Source organism: Echiichthys vipera, assembly GCF_963691815.1.
Source record: "Echiichthys vipera genome assembly, chromosome: 10".
Lineage (NCBI taxonomy): Eukaryota > Metazoa > Chordata > Actinopteri > Perciformes > Trachinidae > Echiichthys > Echiichthys vipera.
Genome location: NC_139835.1, coordinates 5039354 through 5053398, shown reverse-complemented (window position 1 = coordinate 5053398; position 14045 = coordinate 5039354). Strand labels below are relative to the sequence as shown.

At 38.1% G+C, this 14045-nt stretch overlaps 1 protein-coding gene across 1 annotated transcript in view; it reads left to right on the top strand.

Moving 5' to 3' along the window:
* Positions 1–13836, top strand: part of LOC310953262 (inactive dipeptidyl peptidase 10-like) — a gene marked incomplete at both ends in the record, with an annotated part of 178181 nt that extends 164345 nt beyond the window's left edge. The window contains 12 exons of the mRNA XM_083922227.1: positions 46–93; positions 4240–4361; positions 4869–4916; positions 5465–5563; positions 6361–6430; positions 7330–7524; positions 7806–7860; positions 7957–8056; positions 9903–9961; positions 10786–10858; positions 12632–12705; positions 13699–13836. Coding sequence (XP_083778353.1) covers positions 46–93; positions 4240–4361; positions 4869–4916; positions 5465–5563; positions 6361–6430; positions 7330–7524; positions 7806–7860; positions 7957–8056; positions 9903–9961; positions 10786–10858; positions 12632–12705; positions 13699–13836 — 1081 coding nt within the window. The remainder of the gene's footprint in view (positions 1–45; positions 94–4239; positions 4362–4868; positions 4917–5464; positions 5564–6360; positions 6431–7329; positions 7525–7805; positions 7861–7956; positions 8057–9902; positions 9962–10785; positions 10859–12631; positions 12706–13698) is intronic.
* Between the last annotated feature and the right edge of the window lie 209 nt (positions 13837–14045).

The following is a 14045-nucleotide window of genomic DNA, read 5'->3' as shown; positions in this document are numbered from 1 at the left end:
CAATATGAACACCGGAATAACAGCTTCATTATATATGTTTTTCAGTTTTTTCCTGAGTACAGAGGAAGGCTCAACACAGCGGCAGTTGTACAGGTACCATATTGATTTGAGTACAATATAGAAGGAAAGAAATCACCACCATTCATTACAGAATAGTTTGACAGTTTGGGGAATACACTTATTTGAGTTAGATTGACTCCCCACTTGTGTGTGTATGGTAAGTATGAGTGAGAGTGATGAGATGGTTAGCTTAGCGCTGTATAAACACTGAAAACAGCTAGTCTAGCTCTGTCTGACAGGTGTTATCTTGTTTGTTTAATATCTAGAAAATGTCAAAGAAGCCACTGCGGCTGGTCAAGAAAGTAAGGCACCTAATTCCCATATACAGCCATGACTTGCATGTAATTAAACATATGATATATGAGCTGAAGGGCTACTGCCTGTAGCTTAATATACAGTAGAGTGCTGCAGCTATGACCCAGTCAGCCCTGAAGTTAGCATCAACCTAGTTCCCTCGAAACAAAAGTTTATTATACTTACAGGTTTTTTTCAGCAAGATAATTCAGAGTATTTACTGATGTCGTGGATTAAAACTCAAATATCTTAGGCCTTTGTTGACCACAGACCTTAACTTAACTAAAAACCCTTTCAAAAAACCTACTGACAAAAAATGAGGGAACCAATAGCGCAAAAAATGCTGACTCCTTTCTGGGTTTTAGGAATCTTCCTGCAGGACTCTGTTAGTGTATAGATGTAAGAGTGCCATAGATATTCTTCTAAAACAAATAGGTTTCAACAGTAGTAGTAGATAGAAATATATTTTAATTATTAATTAGCATTTTCTTGTGTGCTAGTATTGCATGGCCAATAAATGTTACATATTACATCAAATATTCTGTTCCCTACGGCGGCGTATTAAGTATGAAAAAATAAAGAGATCAGAGTTGCAAATCTACGAGAAAAAACTCACCAATTTGCGAGTTTAAAAGCTAGCAAATCTACTAGAAAAAGTTGAAAATTTATTATATTTAAAGTCAGAAAAATAGTGTTTTATTTTTCTCCTCTAGTGTTTTGTTTTATGGCCCGTGTAGCTTTTGGATCTGTGTATTATGATCACAAAAATTAAATTCACTAAAATAAATAAAATACTTTCTTCATATTCTTCGACCTGAAGTGTCCATTTCCACAGTAAAGCAGTTGTTGCCATAGCTACGTTAAACATTCAGGTAACGTCAGTGACAGAGTACCGTTATTATTATTATTATTATTATTATTATTATTATTAATATTATTATTATTAATATTATTAGTCGTAGTATTATTATTAATATTATTATTATAAGAATAAAATACAGAACGACAACCCATAAAACTTTATTGATATACTAAGAGCTTTAATTAACGTTAGGTATAAGGCCACATAAGCTGTATCATTGCCATAGCTTATATTAGCTTAGCTATAATCTTCCAAACAACAATAAGCCATGAAATCTGGCATTTCTGAACAAAACCTATTACAAATAACAAAAGTCAGGCCTGTTAGAAGAACTGTAACCGATGTGTTGTGATAAGTTATTTTGTCAAAGTCTGATGGCTGTTAATAAGAGGTATGATCCGGCACCGAATGAGGCTTAGGACCAGCTTAATATACAGCGTGGCAGGTGATCAATGCCAATGAGACACACCTGCCAGGAAAACGAGGACAAGCCAGGGAGCAGAAAAGGGGAGCACATACAGGAAAAACACAGACAGAGGGAGACAAAAACAACGACTAAAAAGGAGTGGAAGGCTGTCCTGATCCAATCACGACATGTTCTTCTGTATCTTATTCATATAATAAAAATAATAATAATAATAATAATGGTACTCTGTCACTGACGTTACCTGAATGTTGACTGTAGCTATGGCAACAACAACATGCCAGCATTTCAACAACAATAAGCCATAAATATAGAATTCAGTACTTTTAAACAAAACCAATCACAACTCCCAACAGTCAAACCCCACCTTAACCATGTGTTGTCACAAGTTCAAATATCAAAGAAGAAGCAGAAATCCCTCTCTGACACAGCACCGTCCTCACAGCTGCTCTTACTGTGAAAATGGAAACTTCGGTCAGAGAATATATTTTGTGATCATAAAACACGGACCGTGAAACAAAACACTGGAGGAGAAAAATAAAACGCTATTTTTCTTACTTTGAATTTAATAAATTTGCAAGTTTTTTTTCATAGATTTGCTGGTTTCTTAACTTGTAAATCTGCGACTTTATTTTCTCGTAGATTTGCCACTTTAATCTCATAATTCTGCGTCATTTTTCTCAAAATATTACCAACCTCCTCTTTTTTTTTTATACTTTATACGCCGCCGTAGGAAACCGACCGAATGCTTTATATAATATGTAACATTTATTGGCCATGCAATACTAGCACACAAGAAAATGCTAATTAATAATTAAAATATATTTCTATCTACTACTGTTAAGTGAATATTAAAAGTTGGTTCATTGAGATAAACAGCTGGTTTTACCAATTCTGCCAATGCACCTGCAGAAGAAGAGCACATTCAGGAAACAGGAAACTGTGTAGAAAATGTGATGGATGTATGGCATTTCCATTTGTTACATGTATTCATTTGAGCAATGTTAAAGTCTCCCCACCACTCCACACACATCTGATGCCTTAATTTACAAACATTTGTCATGTTGAGCGGCAGCTTCTTTGGACGTTTAAGTCAAATGTTTTTTTTATTAAAGAATGTTTTTGGCATTTTTGCCTTTTTTGGACAGATGATGACAGGCAAAAAATGGAGGAGATAGGGTTATGACCATAGACTGTATGAAAAATGGATGTAGCATCTCTGTCAAGGCCTGTTCTCTCAACATGATCCAATCGTGCTCACCTCTGGGAATCGCCATCTTGTCAGACTTTGACTACTCCTCATTTCCTCTTACCAAAAAAAGGCATGTATGTGATGTTGGGGGGAGGGAGATGAGAGAGCCGAGAGGGAACAGGAGTCATTTTTCTTATTTTTTAATGGGACCAGGATTTTTTAGAGGGTAGAGACTGACACAGCACTTCATGTCTCTAGTGGAGATTACACAAGCTCGGGGAGTGAAGTGCAGGCAGCATTTACGATCCATAATTTAAACTGATATTCAACACAGTACCATGCTAACAGACTGTAAAACACTGACCCTCTCGGCCCGAATCCTCCCACTGCTTCAAATAAGCATCTAGTGTATGTGTCATAGACAGCAGGCTGTACTGCAAGTCATGGTACAAGTGCAGCTATTTAACTAGCATAACAAAGCTAACGTTAACACGGTGTGTTTCTAAACCATCTGTTTGTACACCACACGAATGACCACAGTCCAGGTCGAGATGACAGTTAGCATGCTAATCCTGACAACTAGCCTCAGAGGAGAAGTGAGGGCCAGAGGCTAACTGTCACTCAAGAGGCCACGCCTCTATTCATAAACTTTAATCTCCAATGAAATAAAAACTAGCCTGGTAAAAAAAAAAATCACCCTCCTCAGTGTTGTCATGGAGATATGACCTAAACATACAGACTAGAATGTTTTTTTGTACCAGGCCCTAAATAGGTTTAATTATGCTGTGAACATTGGCCGGTTTAATATGGGGGTCAATGAGAAACTGCTCTGTTGTGTAAACTACTCCTACTGGACACTCGGAGAACTGCAGTTTTTGGCACTTCCTTATCGGATCAAACAGGAAGTCGCTGTGGTGGGGGCTGGTTTTGACTAGTGATGTCCAAATGAAGCTTCATGAAGCATTAGTTGTATTTGTTGAGTCCACTAGATGGAACTCTTGGTTTAAAGAAAAGGGCTCAATGAATGTTGATTCAGTGTTTTCAACCCTTTACTTAACAGAGAGCTAAATCTAGTGGACTCAGAAAATAATGAAAATGCTTCATGAAGCTCATTTGGACATCACTAGTTTTGATATGCAAGAAAGGTCCCATGCTGGAATCAAATGGGGGGACGTTGCGGTTATGTAGCATATAACTGTAGGCTACAAAGGCATGTTGTTTTTTCAAAACACCAACTTTTAAGTCTCTATTCTTATTTGAGTTTCTCGCCTTTCCACGAAGTTTTCTAAGCATTAAACTACAGTAAACATATTACTTACTTAATTTTATTTTGGCACATTTTGTTCTTGATTTTCTCTTCTTCTCAAATTGTCTTCTTTTGTCCTCTTATACCATTACTTCAAACAGAGTCTCCACTGTGGATCCCTTTCATAAAGCATGCCTCACCTGCTCTCTCTTCAAATCAGAGTGCACCTACTATGACGCCATCCTCAGCCCAAACTATCAACACGTGCTCCTCAACTGCAGAGGTAACACCTCATTATGACCAAAACACACAACTGTTTAGCACTCGGTTCACTGACTGTTTACACGTTCATGTGCCTTTAAAATGGTGTCAGAAAGGTAATTTCATTATTAAATAGACTTTCTATGTTCATTATGTTCAGTTAGAGAGCCATCCCTCTTAGTCTTCCATGTGTGCTAAGCTAAATCAGTGTACCACATGTATTTATTAATACTAGCTGAAACATTAAAACCCATAGCTATTTTAACTGTGTGCGTGTGTGCGTGTGCGTGTGTGTGTGTGTGTGTGTGCATGCGCGTGTGTGTTTGTGTGTGTGTACTTTTTCTGTATGTACAAAGAGCTCGTATGACATACAGAACTCAAGCATTACATGATAACCATTGCTTTATCATCTGATGTTCACTTTGTTTTTGTTTTTGTTTTGCGTTTTAGTCTGTTAAGGTTTAATTTGTTAATATAAAAAAACCTGACAATATGTAAATCAGCATTTCCTGACCAAACCCCTCCCCAGGTCCTGGAATACCCCAAACTACTCTACACAGACTAAGTGATATGAACAGTGAGTACCCTGGCACTGACAAACTAAACCACATAACTATATCAACTCTTACACTAACTTGCATCAGATATATTTATTCGTTATGTTTAGGAAGATGCAGATTTCCTGAGTGGGCCTGATAAGCATATTAATCAATCAACTCATTTTTGAAGATAAAGTCACGAGAATCAGGACTCATTAAGCCAAAAGTCAACAGCAGAGGTTTACTTTTGATTATAAAAAAATGGGATATGAGGATGCAATTATTGTTAAGGCGTTAAGTGCTTGAGGCGTTGAGTGTACATCAGAGGCACTCAGCAGCGTCTGGGGACTCTGCAGTAGATACACAATAATCTTCCTCCACTCCTACAGGCACGCAGACTGAGGGATGTTGATTATTCATCTCTTATCCTGTCACATTTTTAGTTACCATTCGGCTTGCCATGTGTATGATAATGTACATGAACAAAGTTTTGATCATTTGACAACAGTTTATAGCCAAGCAAAACATTAAATAAATGTGTAATTCAGGATTTTGTTATTCTTCTTCTTGACTTGTCATCTAACAGAGCACAAGACTGTGGAAATGAACACAGTATTAAGACATGCACTGATGAACAGGACAATACCCAAGTGGGAAAGAAGAACTGTACAGCTCAACAACTTTGGTACGACATTGTAATCATTTTTTACTGTGACATGTTTACGACCAATTACTTTTTTTTTATCTTCACAACCAACTACCATCCATTCTCTCTTTGCTTAGTTACAGAGTAATAATCAGGAAGTCAAAGAACCAACCTGGGGTAAAATACAGTAGTGCAAACTTTCACATAATGACATAAGGTTTCCATGCACATGCGCACATGGTCCTGATTAGTATGCAGTAAATAAGTGGATTTTTCATTTACTCTCGTCCTTATTTTGGTAATTTATTTTATCCTTATTTAATAAGGCAGTCTTATTGAGATTAACATGTCTTTTTCAAGAGAGGGTTGAGAACACAATCAACTGAACAGAAACCACACAATTATACAACAAAAAGGAGTAAGAAACCACTACAAGAATCATAAAAAAACATCTGATAATAAAGCTATTTTTTACGATGGCGTCATCGGTTAACCAAAGCATGCAGTTTCAACGCCTGAAGACATTGTTGAGTTTGACTTTCTACCATGATACACATATAATTAAAGACAATGTTAAACCTTACAGGCTTGGTTCATGACTGATGAAGCTTCTTTGCCGATGACCTGACCATGTAGTGTGTTCACCTTTGATGTTGTCAAAAGGATACATGAACATGCAGTGCATGATAAAATTCCCATTGTGATTCTTCTTCACCATCAAAACACACCCTGGACTGAATGTTGAGCTGCGAGTTAGGAACATGTGTAGCTGGAAATGCATTATATATGTGAGTACAAATGACATAATATTAAATAATTGAAATTCTGTTTTGCAGCACTTCGTCTGGAGTTAATTGTCCCAATAGCTTTGGATGAAACAAAGGAGCACCCAGTTTTACTGATTCTGTACGTCATTTTAATATGAATTCATTGTTAAACTATTCAAAATAACTTAATTCAATGTTGTATTAAAGGAAGATGCTAAGAAACAAATGCTTGGGCATTGTTATGCAAATTTGTTCCTGAAATCAGAGGTTCCCAACATGATGGTCGAGACCCCTTAAAGATAAATTATGGTTGCGTGATGATGATACACATCATATTTTTTTTAGTCAAATCTCTAATCTTTCCTCTTTTCTACGTCTTAAGATGTCCATGTGAAGCTTCATGAAGCATTAGTTGCATTTGTTGAGTCCACTAGATGGAGCTCTTTAAAGAAAAGGGCTCAATGAATGGTGATTCGGTATGTTTTCAACCCTTTGTTGAACAGAGAGCTCCATCTAGTGGACTCATGAAATGCTTCATGAAGCTTCTTTTGGACATCACTGCTAAAAAGTATACAAAACTCACACAAGGAAAACAATCAATTGTTGAATAGATTCCACAGATTGTATATAAAGTTGGATGATGCATCTCCATTTCCAGGCACTGTATAACAGTGAAGCCAAAATGTCCAGATAAGGGTGACACCATCTTGTAAGTTTGCAACCAGAGTATGTGCAGTAGTGATCAGGCAGTACTGACATTCCACCCATACACCTGTCCAATAGAAAGTCAATGTTAGCTGTCAGTCATGATGTTTTACCCTGTTTTTATAGCAACAAATAACTGATTAAAACATTCATACAATCTTTGGTAGATACATGCAACCAACGACGAGCCAAGGTTGGGAACCACTGCCATAAGTTGTGTTTTCACATGAACCACCATGTATAATTACTCTGTGTTAATTTAATCTTGTGATGAAGAACTTTCAAGGGTCCTTGGGCTTCTTTATGCACTAAAGTCACACTGTCCTTTCACAGTGACAGTGCCCCTGGTGGTCAGGCTGTGAGCGACAGCTTCTCTCTCAGCTGGGACTCTGTGTTGGTCAGCTCAGACAGCGTCATCGTGGCTCGTCTGGACGGCCGGGGCAGCGGCTTCCAGGGTCAGAGGATCCTGCACGAGGTTCACCAGAGACTGGGAACTGTTGATGTTCAGGACCAGGTCACAGCTCTGGAGTAGGTTTTAGTTTGGAAAATTATCCAAATGATTATACCCAACGGGATTAAAGAACTGTACAAAGTATAGCATGAGGTTCTCCAAATTATGCGGACATCAATGCTTATATTTTCCTATTGAAGGCACTGATAGTCCTCTTTATGTGTTGATAGTGTATTTTCAAAAAAATGTTTATGCTTTTGAACTCAGACTGCTAAAGCTAAATGAGCTAAGATTTAGCTGAATTTGTAAGGCCAAGGGTGCTCTTTAACTCTTTTTGCTACCCACTCTAAACTTTCAGGAATCTGGTGAGACTACCCTATATCGATGGCAACAGAGTTGGAGTTTATGGAAAGGTAACACAACCCTTGTATCTAATAAATAACCACATAAAATGCGTATTGTTTCTTACCCAAGTTTCTTATAAAGAAGCCATGTCCTGTTTGTTCCAGGCCTATGGAGGATTTCTTGCCTCTCTGCTGCTCCTCTCCCACAGCTCGATGTTCCAGTGTGGCATCGCTGTCGCTCCAATAACAAACTGGAGACTCTATGGTATCATACAGTGATGAAATACCGTATTGTCCCGAATATAAGACGTCCATGATTATAAGATGACCATTCTTTTTTAAGAACCATTTTCGGAAAAATACTTTATGTCCAATTTCAAACCCAACATTCCAATTACCAAAACAAAGTTAGTCCTTCTCATCAAACCAGAAATAGTCCTCTTCAGTGGGGTATACTACAAAGTGCGTTGAACATACCCAGGGTTTCTTTGGATAAACTGGATCAAAAATTCGAAACTTGCAATTAGAGTTAAATGGTGCCATGGAAGTCTAGGTCTTAGCTCTAAGTCTGAGCTGATAACCTCCTCCTGACCAGGTTCGGTTGGGAGCAAAAGTTACCATGGTGATACAGCGACTCTAACAGAGAGCGACTTTCAAGTCACAGCTAACCCAGGCTTTGATCGCAACATACCTCGCTAACCCACTAATCAAGGTTCACAGTACACCCCAAAGAAACCCATTGAACAAACAAAATGATCTGTGAGTTTTTGGCGCCATCTGTTGTTGTGACTGTATATTGACATTTAACACTCACACTGTGTCTCCATAGCACTGGTAAGTACCTCCATCTACTGGACTCAGAAAATAATGAAAATGGTTCATGAAGCTTCATTTGGACGTCACTACTGGTAAGTCCCCATGGGTCCTCAGCTCCAAAAAATGTACATTGGTGTCCATTAAAATGGAACACTTATTTTCTGGTCTTAGTCATTATCTGTCCTGGATTACACATATGATGTTAGCGGAAAGAAATTATAATTTTTCACGTTAAGAGTTTGACAGTCTATTCTAGTCTATTATAGTAAAATTGTTCAGTGGAAGGCTTTGGAAAAAGCGTAATGAGAATGACTGACTACATTTCATGTCGCCGATGTGACATCACGTCATCATGCTTTCCCTTTCCCCCTTCACTTCTTAACTCTGAGTGCTGCTTCCAATTACGGACAGACAGGAATCGAAAGAAAGAACATCCGTTGTTGCTGGAATGTGGATATTCTGGCACAAAACACGTTGGCATCTTGACCTCAATGTTGGCAGAAGCAGCAGCAGCAGCACTCAAGAAAGGTGAAAGCGTGATGACGTGACGTAACAAAGGAGACATGAAATGTAGTCATTCTCATTACGCTTTATCCAGAGCCTTTCATTGAACAATCTTACAATAGACCGTCAAACTCTTAACATGAAAAATCATCTTTTTACATACAGTATGTGTAATCCAGGACAGATAATGACTCGGACCAGAAAATAAGTGTTCCATTGCAATAGACCGCAATGTAAATCTTTTGGAGCTGAGGTCCCATGGTCCCGTCATTACAGGGAAGGGACTTACCAGCCCTATAGAAGCCCTTACTTGACCCCCAAAAATATGATGACCCCCCTTTTTCAGGCGGAGCTCCAGGAAAAAAAACATTGTCTTATATTCAGGATAATATGGTATCATACATAGTTACAATATAACAATGATCTGAAGTTGTGACTTATTCCATTCATTACATGACAAGGACATTCAAACAACCAGTTAACCCAATTATTCCCTATTTGGTCATCAATGCTGACATGTATTCATTATCTGATTTAAGCTATACGTGTGGGAATAGCCATGGTGATGGAATATGATTCACAAAACAACACTAAACAACTGATTCAGACTTTCAAACAAATCCAAAGAGGCATAATAAAGTGTGGAGCAACATTAATCATCAGTGACATTCCATTTGTCATGTGTCCAATGTTAAGTGAAGAAGTAATACTGAAAGGCATTGGAAGTGTTATCATAAATGAATATTAAAACTGTCCATACTCACAGTATCTCTGTTTCATTTTTATGAAAGGGTCGGCCTACACTGAGAAATACTTTGGCACCCCAGCAAAAGAGGATCACAACTTCCAAGTATGAACATGCTATTATTTATTGTCACAGCAGCATTAATTAGCTAGAATACATGCGCATTCTGCTCTCTGTTTGAATTCAAAGTGTTCAGAACTCACTGAGTGAATGCTCCTGCAAACAAGACTTGTGTAAAACCATTTATTATGGCAATCAACATGAAAATAAGATACAGGAGCCCTATTTATCAAAATCACAATTAAATAATGGTGATCATTATCCTCAGCAAGTCATATTTCTTGTCTCATACCTTAAAACAGCTGTTACAATCATGTCAAAAAAAGCCTGAAATAGAGATGAGACAATAACAGGTTATTATTGTCTGGACTGTGCAGAGTGGCACGATTTGAACAAACCGCACCACACGTAGCAGCTAAAAACAGATGAGTTGATTTTGTGGCATGATGGAAAGTCTAATTATGTCATTCTGCTAGTATCGCTGGGTTTATTATGCTACACAGTGATCTGAATATATAATAAAGGTCACACATAGTGTCTAACAGTTGTATGATATCTCATCTCTTTCCTTAAAACCATTTGATGATTCATCCTGCACAAAAATTAAACCAATCAAAAAATACTTTGGGCAACTAGCAGCCACAACGGTCTTATAAAAACATTACTTTCACCCGTGGGAACTGATCCTGTTCAAATATGGGATTTGCTTTTTTCTAACCTGATATTCTTTGTTTGTTTCTTTAGGAGGCACATATTCTATAGTTTACATTACATATTGTTAATTAGCTGTAAAAAAGAAGTTCTTTATGTTACAACTGTTGTTGTTTCTGTTTGTGGAGGCTCATTTTACTGTCCGCTGTCTCCAACAGATTTCCAGTCTGCTCAGTAACATCACAGCACCAGGTCCTCTGACCTTTCTTATTATACACGGCACAGCAGATGGTAGGTATACATACAGACGTAAAGCAGATGTGTGGATGTATAATAACGTTTATTGGCAGTCTAACTATTAAAACACACTGGAGATCAAAATTAGAGAACAAGCTATGAATACTTGATTTATTTTATATTTATTCTTTTTTTATTGTTCAGAATTTGATGTACCAGCATGTTTTTTTTTAAATAACCAAAGCACTTTTGAAAAAAGCAGTGACCAAAATAAGAGAACACTTTCAGATCCCTCCCAGTTTTTGATGTTAATCTGGCACCTGGTGACATTTTACTTAATTTCTGGACACACCCTATTTATCTAACACAGATTAATTTAGGTTCCTCAAAAAGGCCGGTTGTCCACGTAAAACAAGTGCACGAGAGGACAGGATTATGAGAAGACTCTCAATGGGAAATCAGTTCAACACTGCAGCTGGAGTTGGTCTCCAGTTCAGTGCTGAACAGGGAAAGGATCTCTCTCTGCACACAGTGTCTCGTCATTTATGACTTTTTGGACACTCTGCAGTGACCAAACCTCTCATCAGCAGAAAGAATGAAAAGGCTAGACTTGTCTTTGCTGAGGTGCATGTTGTGTGGACAGAGGAGAACTAGTCCAGAGTGACTTCAGTGATGAGAGGACGTTCAGTTTATTTGGGTCGGATGGGGAAACATTATGTTGGGCGTAGGACTGGGGAAAGACTGAACCCAAAGTGTGTAAAGAAGTCAGTTCCATTTGGAGGAGGAAGTGTCATGGTTTGGGGATGTTTTCTGCAGCAGGAGTTGGGCCTCTTGTACAGCTACATGTGAACCTCCTTCAGCAACATGCAATACTTTCACTGCAACTGTCTCCCAATCAGCTGCAATTTTCATACAAGACAATGCCCCCTGTCTCACTGTAAAACAGGTAAAACCGTTCCTTGAAGCTACAAATATTGAAACAATGAAATGGCCAGCCCAGAGTCCAGATCTAAACCCCATAGAGAATCTCTGGAAAATCCTTTGTGACAAAGTAAAGTCTCAGAAACCCACTACAGTTAGTGAACTGTGGAAGAGACTGAGTCAGAATGGACCAAGATCAAACCAGAGCAGTGTGAGAAACTAGTGATGTCCTGTGGGCGCGGATGTGCAGAAGTCATTCAAAGCTGTGGCCTCTACACTTCCTGTTCATTTTTTAATCCTAGAGAAGAAAACATTGTTGTAATCTTCTTTTCTGACCCAATGGTTACTGTTCTCTAATTCTGATCACTGTTTTTTTTCACAAAATAAAGGTTTTTGTTTAAGTGCCATGGTTATTTTAAATAACATTTTGGTACAGCAGTGGTAAAGCCACAGTGGATATTCTATCAAATTCTGAACAAATAAAAAAATAACAATATTTCAGAATAAATCAAGTATTAATAATTTGTTCTCTAATTTTGATCTCCAGTTGCTCCACTTGCTTTTTGCCATTTGTTTCACTCCTCAGAATGTGTAGTAAGGGATTTTACATGCAGAAACTTGCAGTAATAGTCTTTCTGTGCATTGGTTGGTTGAATGTGACAATCTTATTTTTAACTTGTTCTGGACAATACCTGGTCTCTCTGTGTGGTTTGACTACACCCCTGCTCTATACAAAATGTAACATTACATGTGATGAAGTGACCTGCTGCAAAATATAATGTTCTGGGCACATGTTTGGCATGACAATTAGCTTCCATTATACTCCCAACTGTGGAAGTGTAATGGACGGAGTAGCTGTTGTGTTAGGCAGAGATGCATTTTCATTTATTATCTGTTCTTTTTCAGCAACTGTTCATTTCCAGCATTCTGCTGAGTTGGTCAAACTGCTGTCTGCCTCAAATGTTAACTACACTCTCCAGGTGACTGCTGCCTTTTCTTCTCTGAGTTCATTTCATTTACTCCTATTCTATCTGAAATGTATGCATATGAAAAAAGTAAGGAGAATATCTGGTCTGATTTGTGATCTCATTATTTCACAAGACAGTTTCTGATTTAATTCAGGTTTTGGAAATTTTAGACTAATTTAAAGATCAAGCTCTTAAAGGGGAACCATGCCCATTTTTCAAAAATTATTCATGCTATTCCTATGGTCCAAGACAGTCAAAACATATGAGTAAATATGCAAAACTCTTTTTCAAATCCCAAAACTAGAGTGATAAAACTCAAATGTGTGATGTCATCGAGCTGCGCCATAGCGAATTAATTGGGAAAGATGTTAAGGATGAAACCAAGAGCACCCAGGGGGATGTTCCGACTGTAGACAGAATCAGTGTGATGTTGCTTAACAACAACAAGCACTTCCAGGTAAACAACATGTGGATTTTCAGCCCTAACTGTAACACTTAAAGTTATACACCGTAATATTTCCATCTATTTAATTGTCTTTTAAGTTAATATCTATCACAGAGTGAGTTAAAAATATTACAATCTCTGTGTCTTTGGAGACATGTGTGGGCTAGATGTAAATAAGCCGCCATGTTAGTGACTCTGCTGACAGTGGTTGGAAATTCCAACATGTGTGTCTATGGATTTAAGAGGGGAACATAAAGGGGACGGACTGGAAGTAGAGACATGAATGTGAGAGAGTGAGAGAGTTATGGAGCATGCAGCAAAGGAGCACAGGTGCTGTGTTTATTTAATGTACTGCGCTGTGTTGTTTGCTAGCTTTGATAGACCAAATTAAGTGTTACGAGCAGCGACCTCTCACCACCGGGCAGACTAATTGTAGTGGACTCTAGTGGACTCAACGAATACAACTAATCCTTCATGAAGCTTCATTTGGACATCAATAGTAATTACCTGTTCTATAGTGTTAAAAAATGAAACTTTGTTTTCTATTTCCCACTGCCTAGATTTTCCCAGATGAAGGACACAATATGGCCTCCAGCAAGAGCCAACACTACATGTTGAACTCGGTGCTCACCTTCTTCAGGCGCTGCTTTGAGGACGAGCAGGTTGTTGAGCCGAAGACATCAAAAGATGATGACTAAGCTGTAGAAGCTGCTGCGATGAGAGCGCTTTGTGAATACTGTAGCAAATTGAGCCAACAGAGAGAGGCAGCTGTCCCTGAAAGCACTCTAAAAGTATTAGTGCTACATCTGCTAGTTCTGCATGATGATTTCAGGGTTCTGATTATTATGTTGTAGAATTAAAAGGATGGTTGTATTGTTGCTCTATTCTAATGCTTTCATATATATAA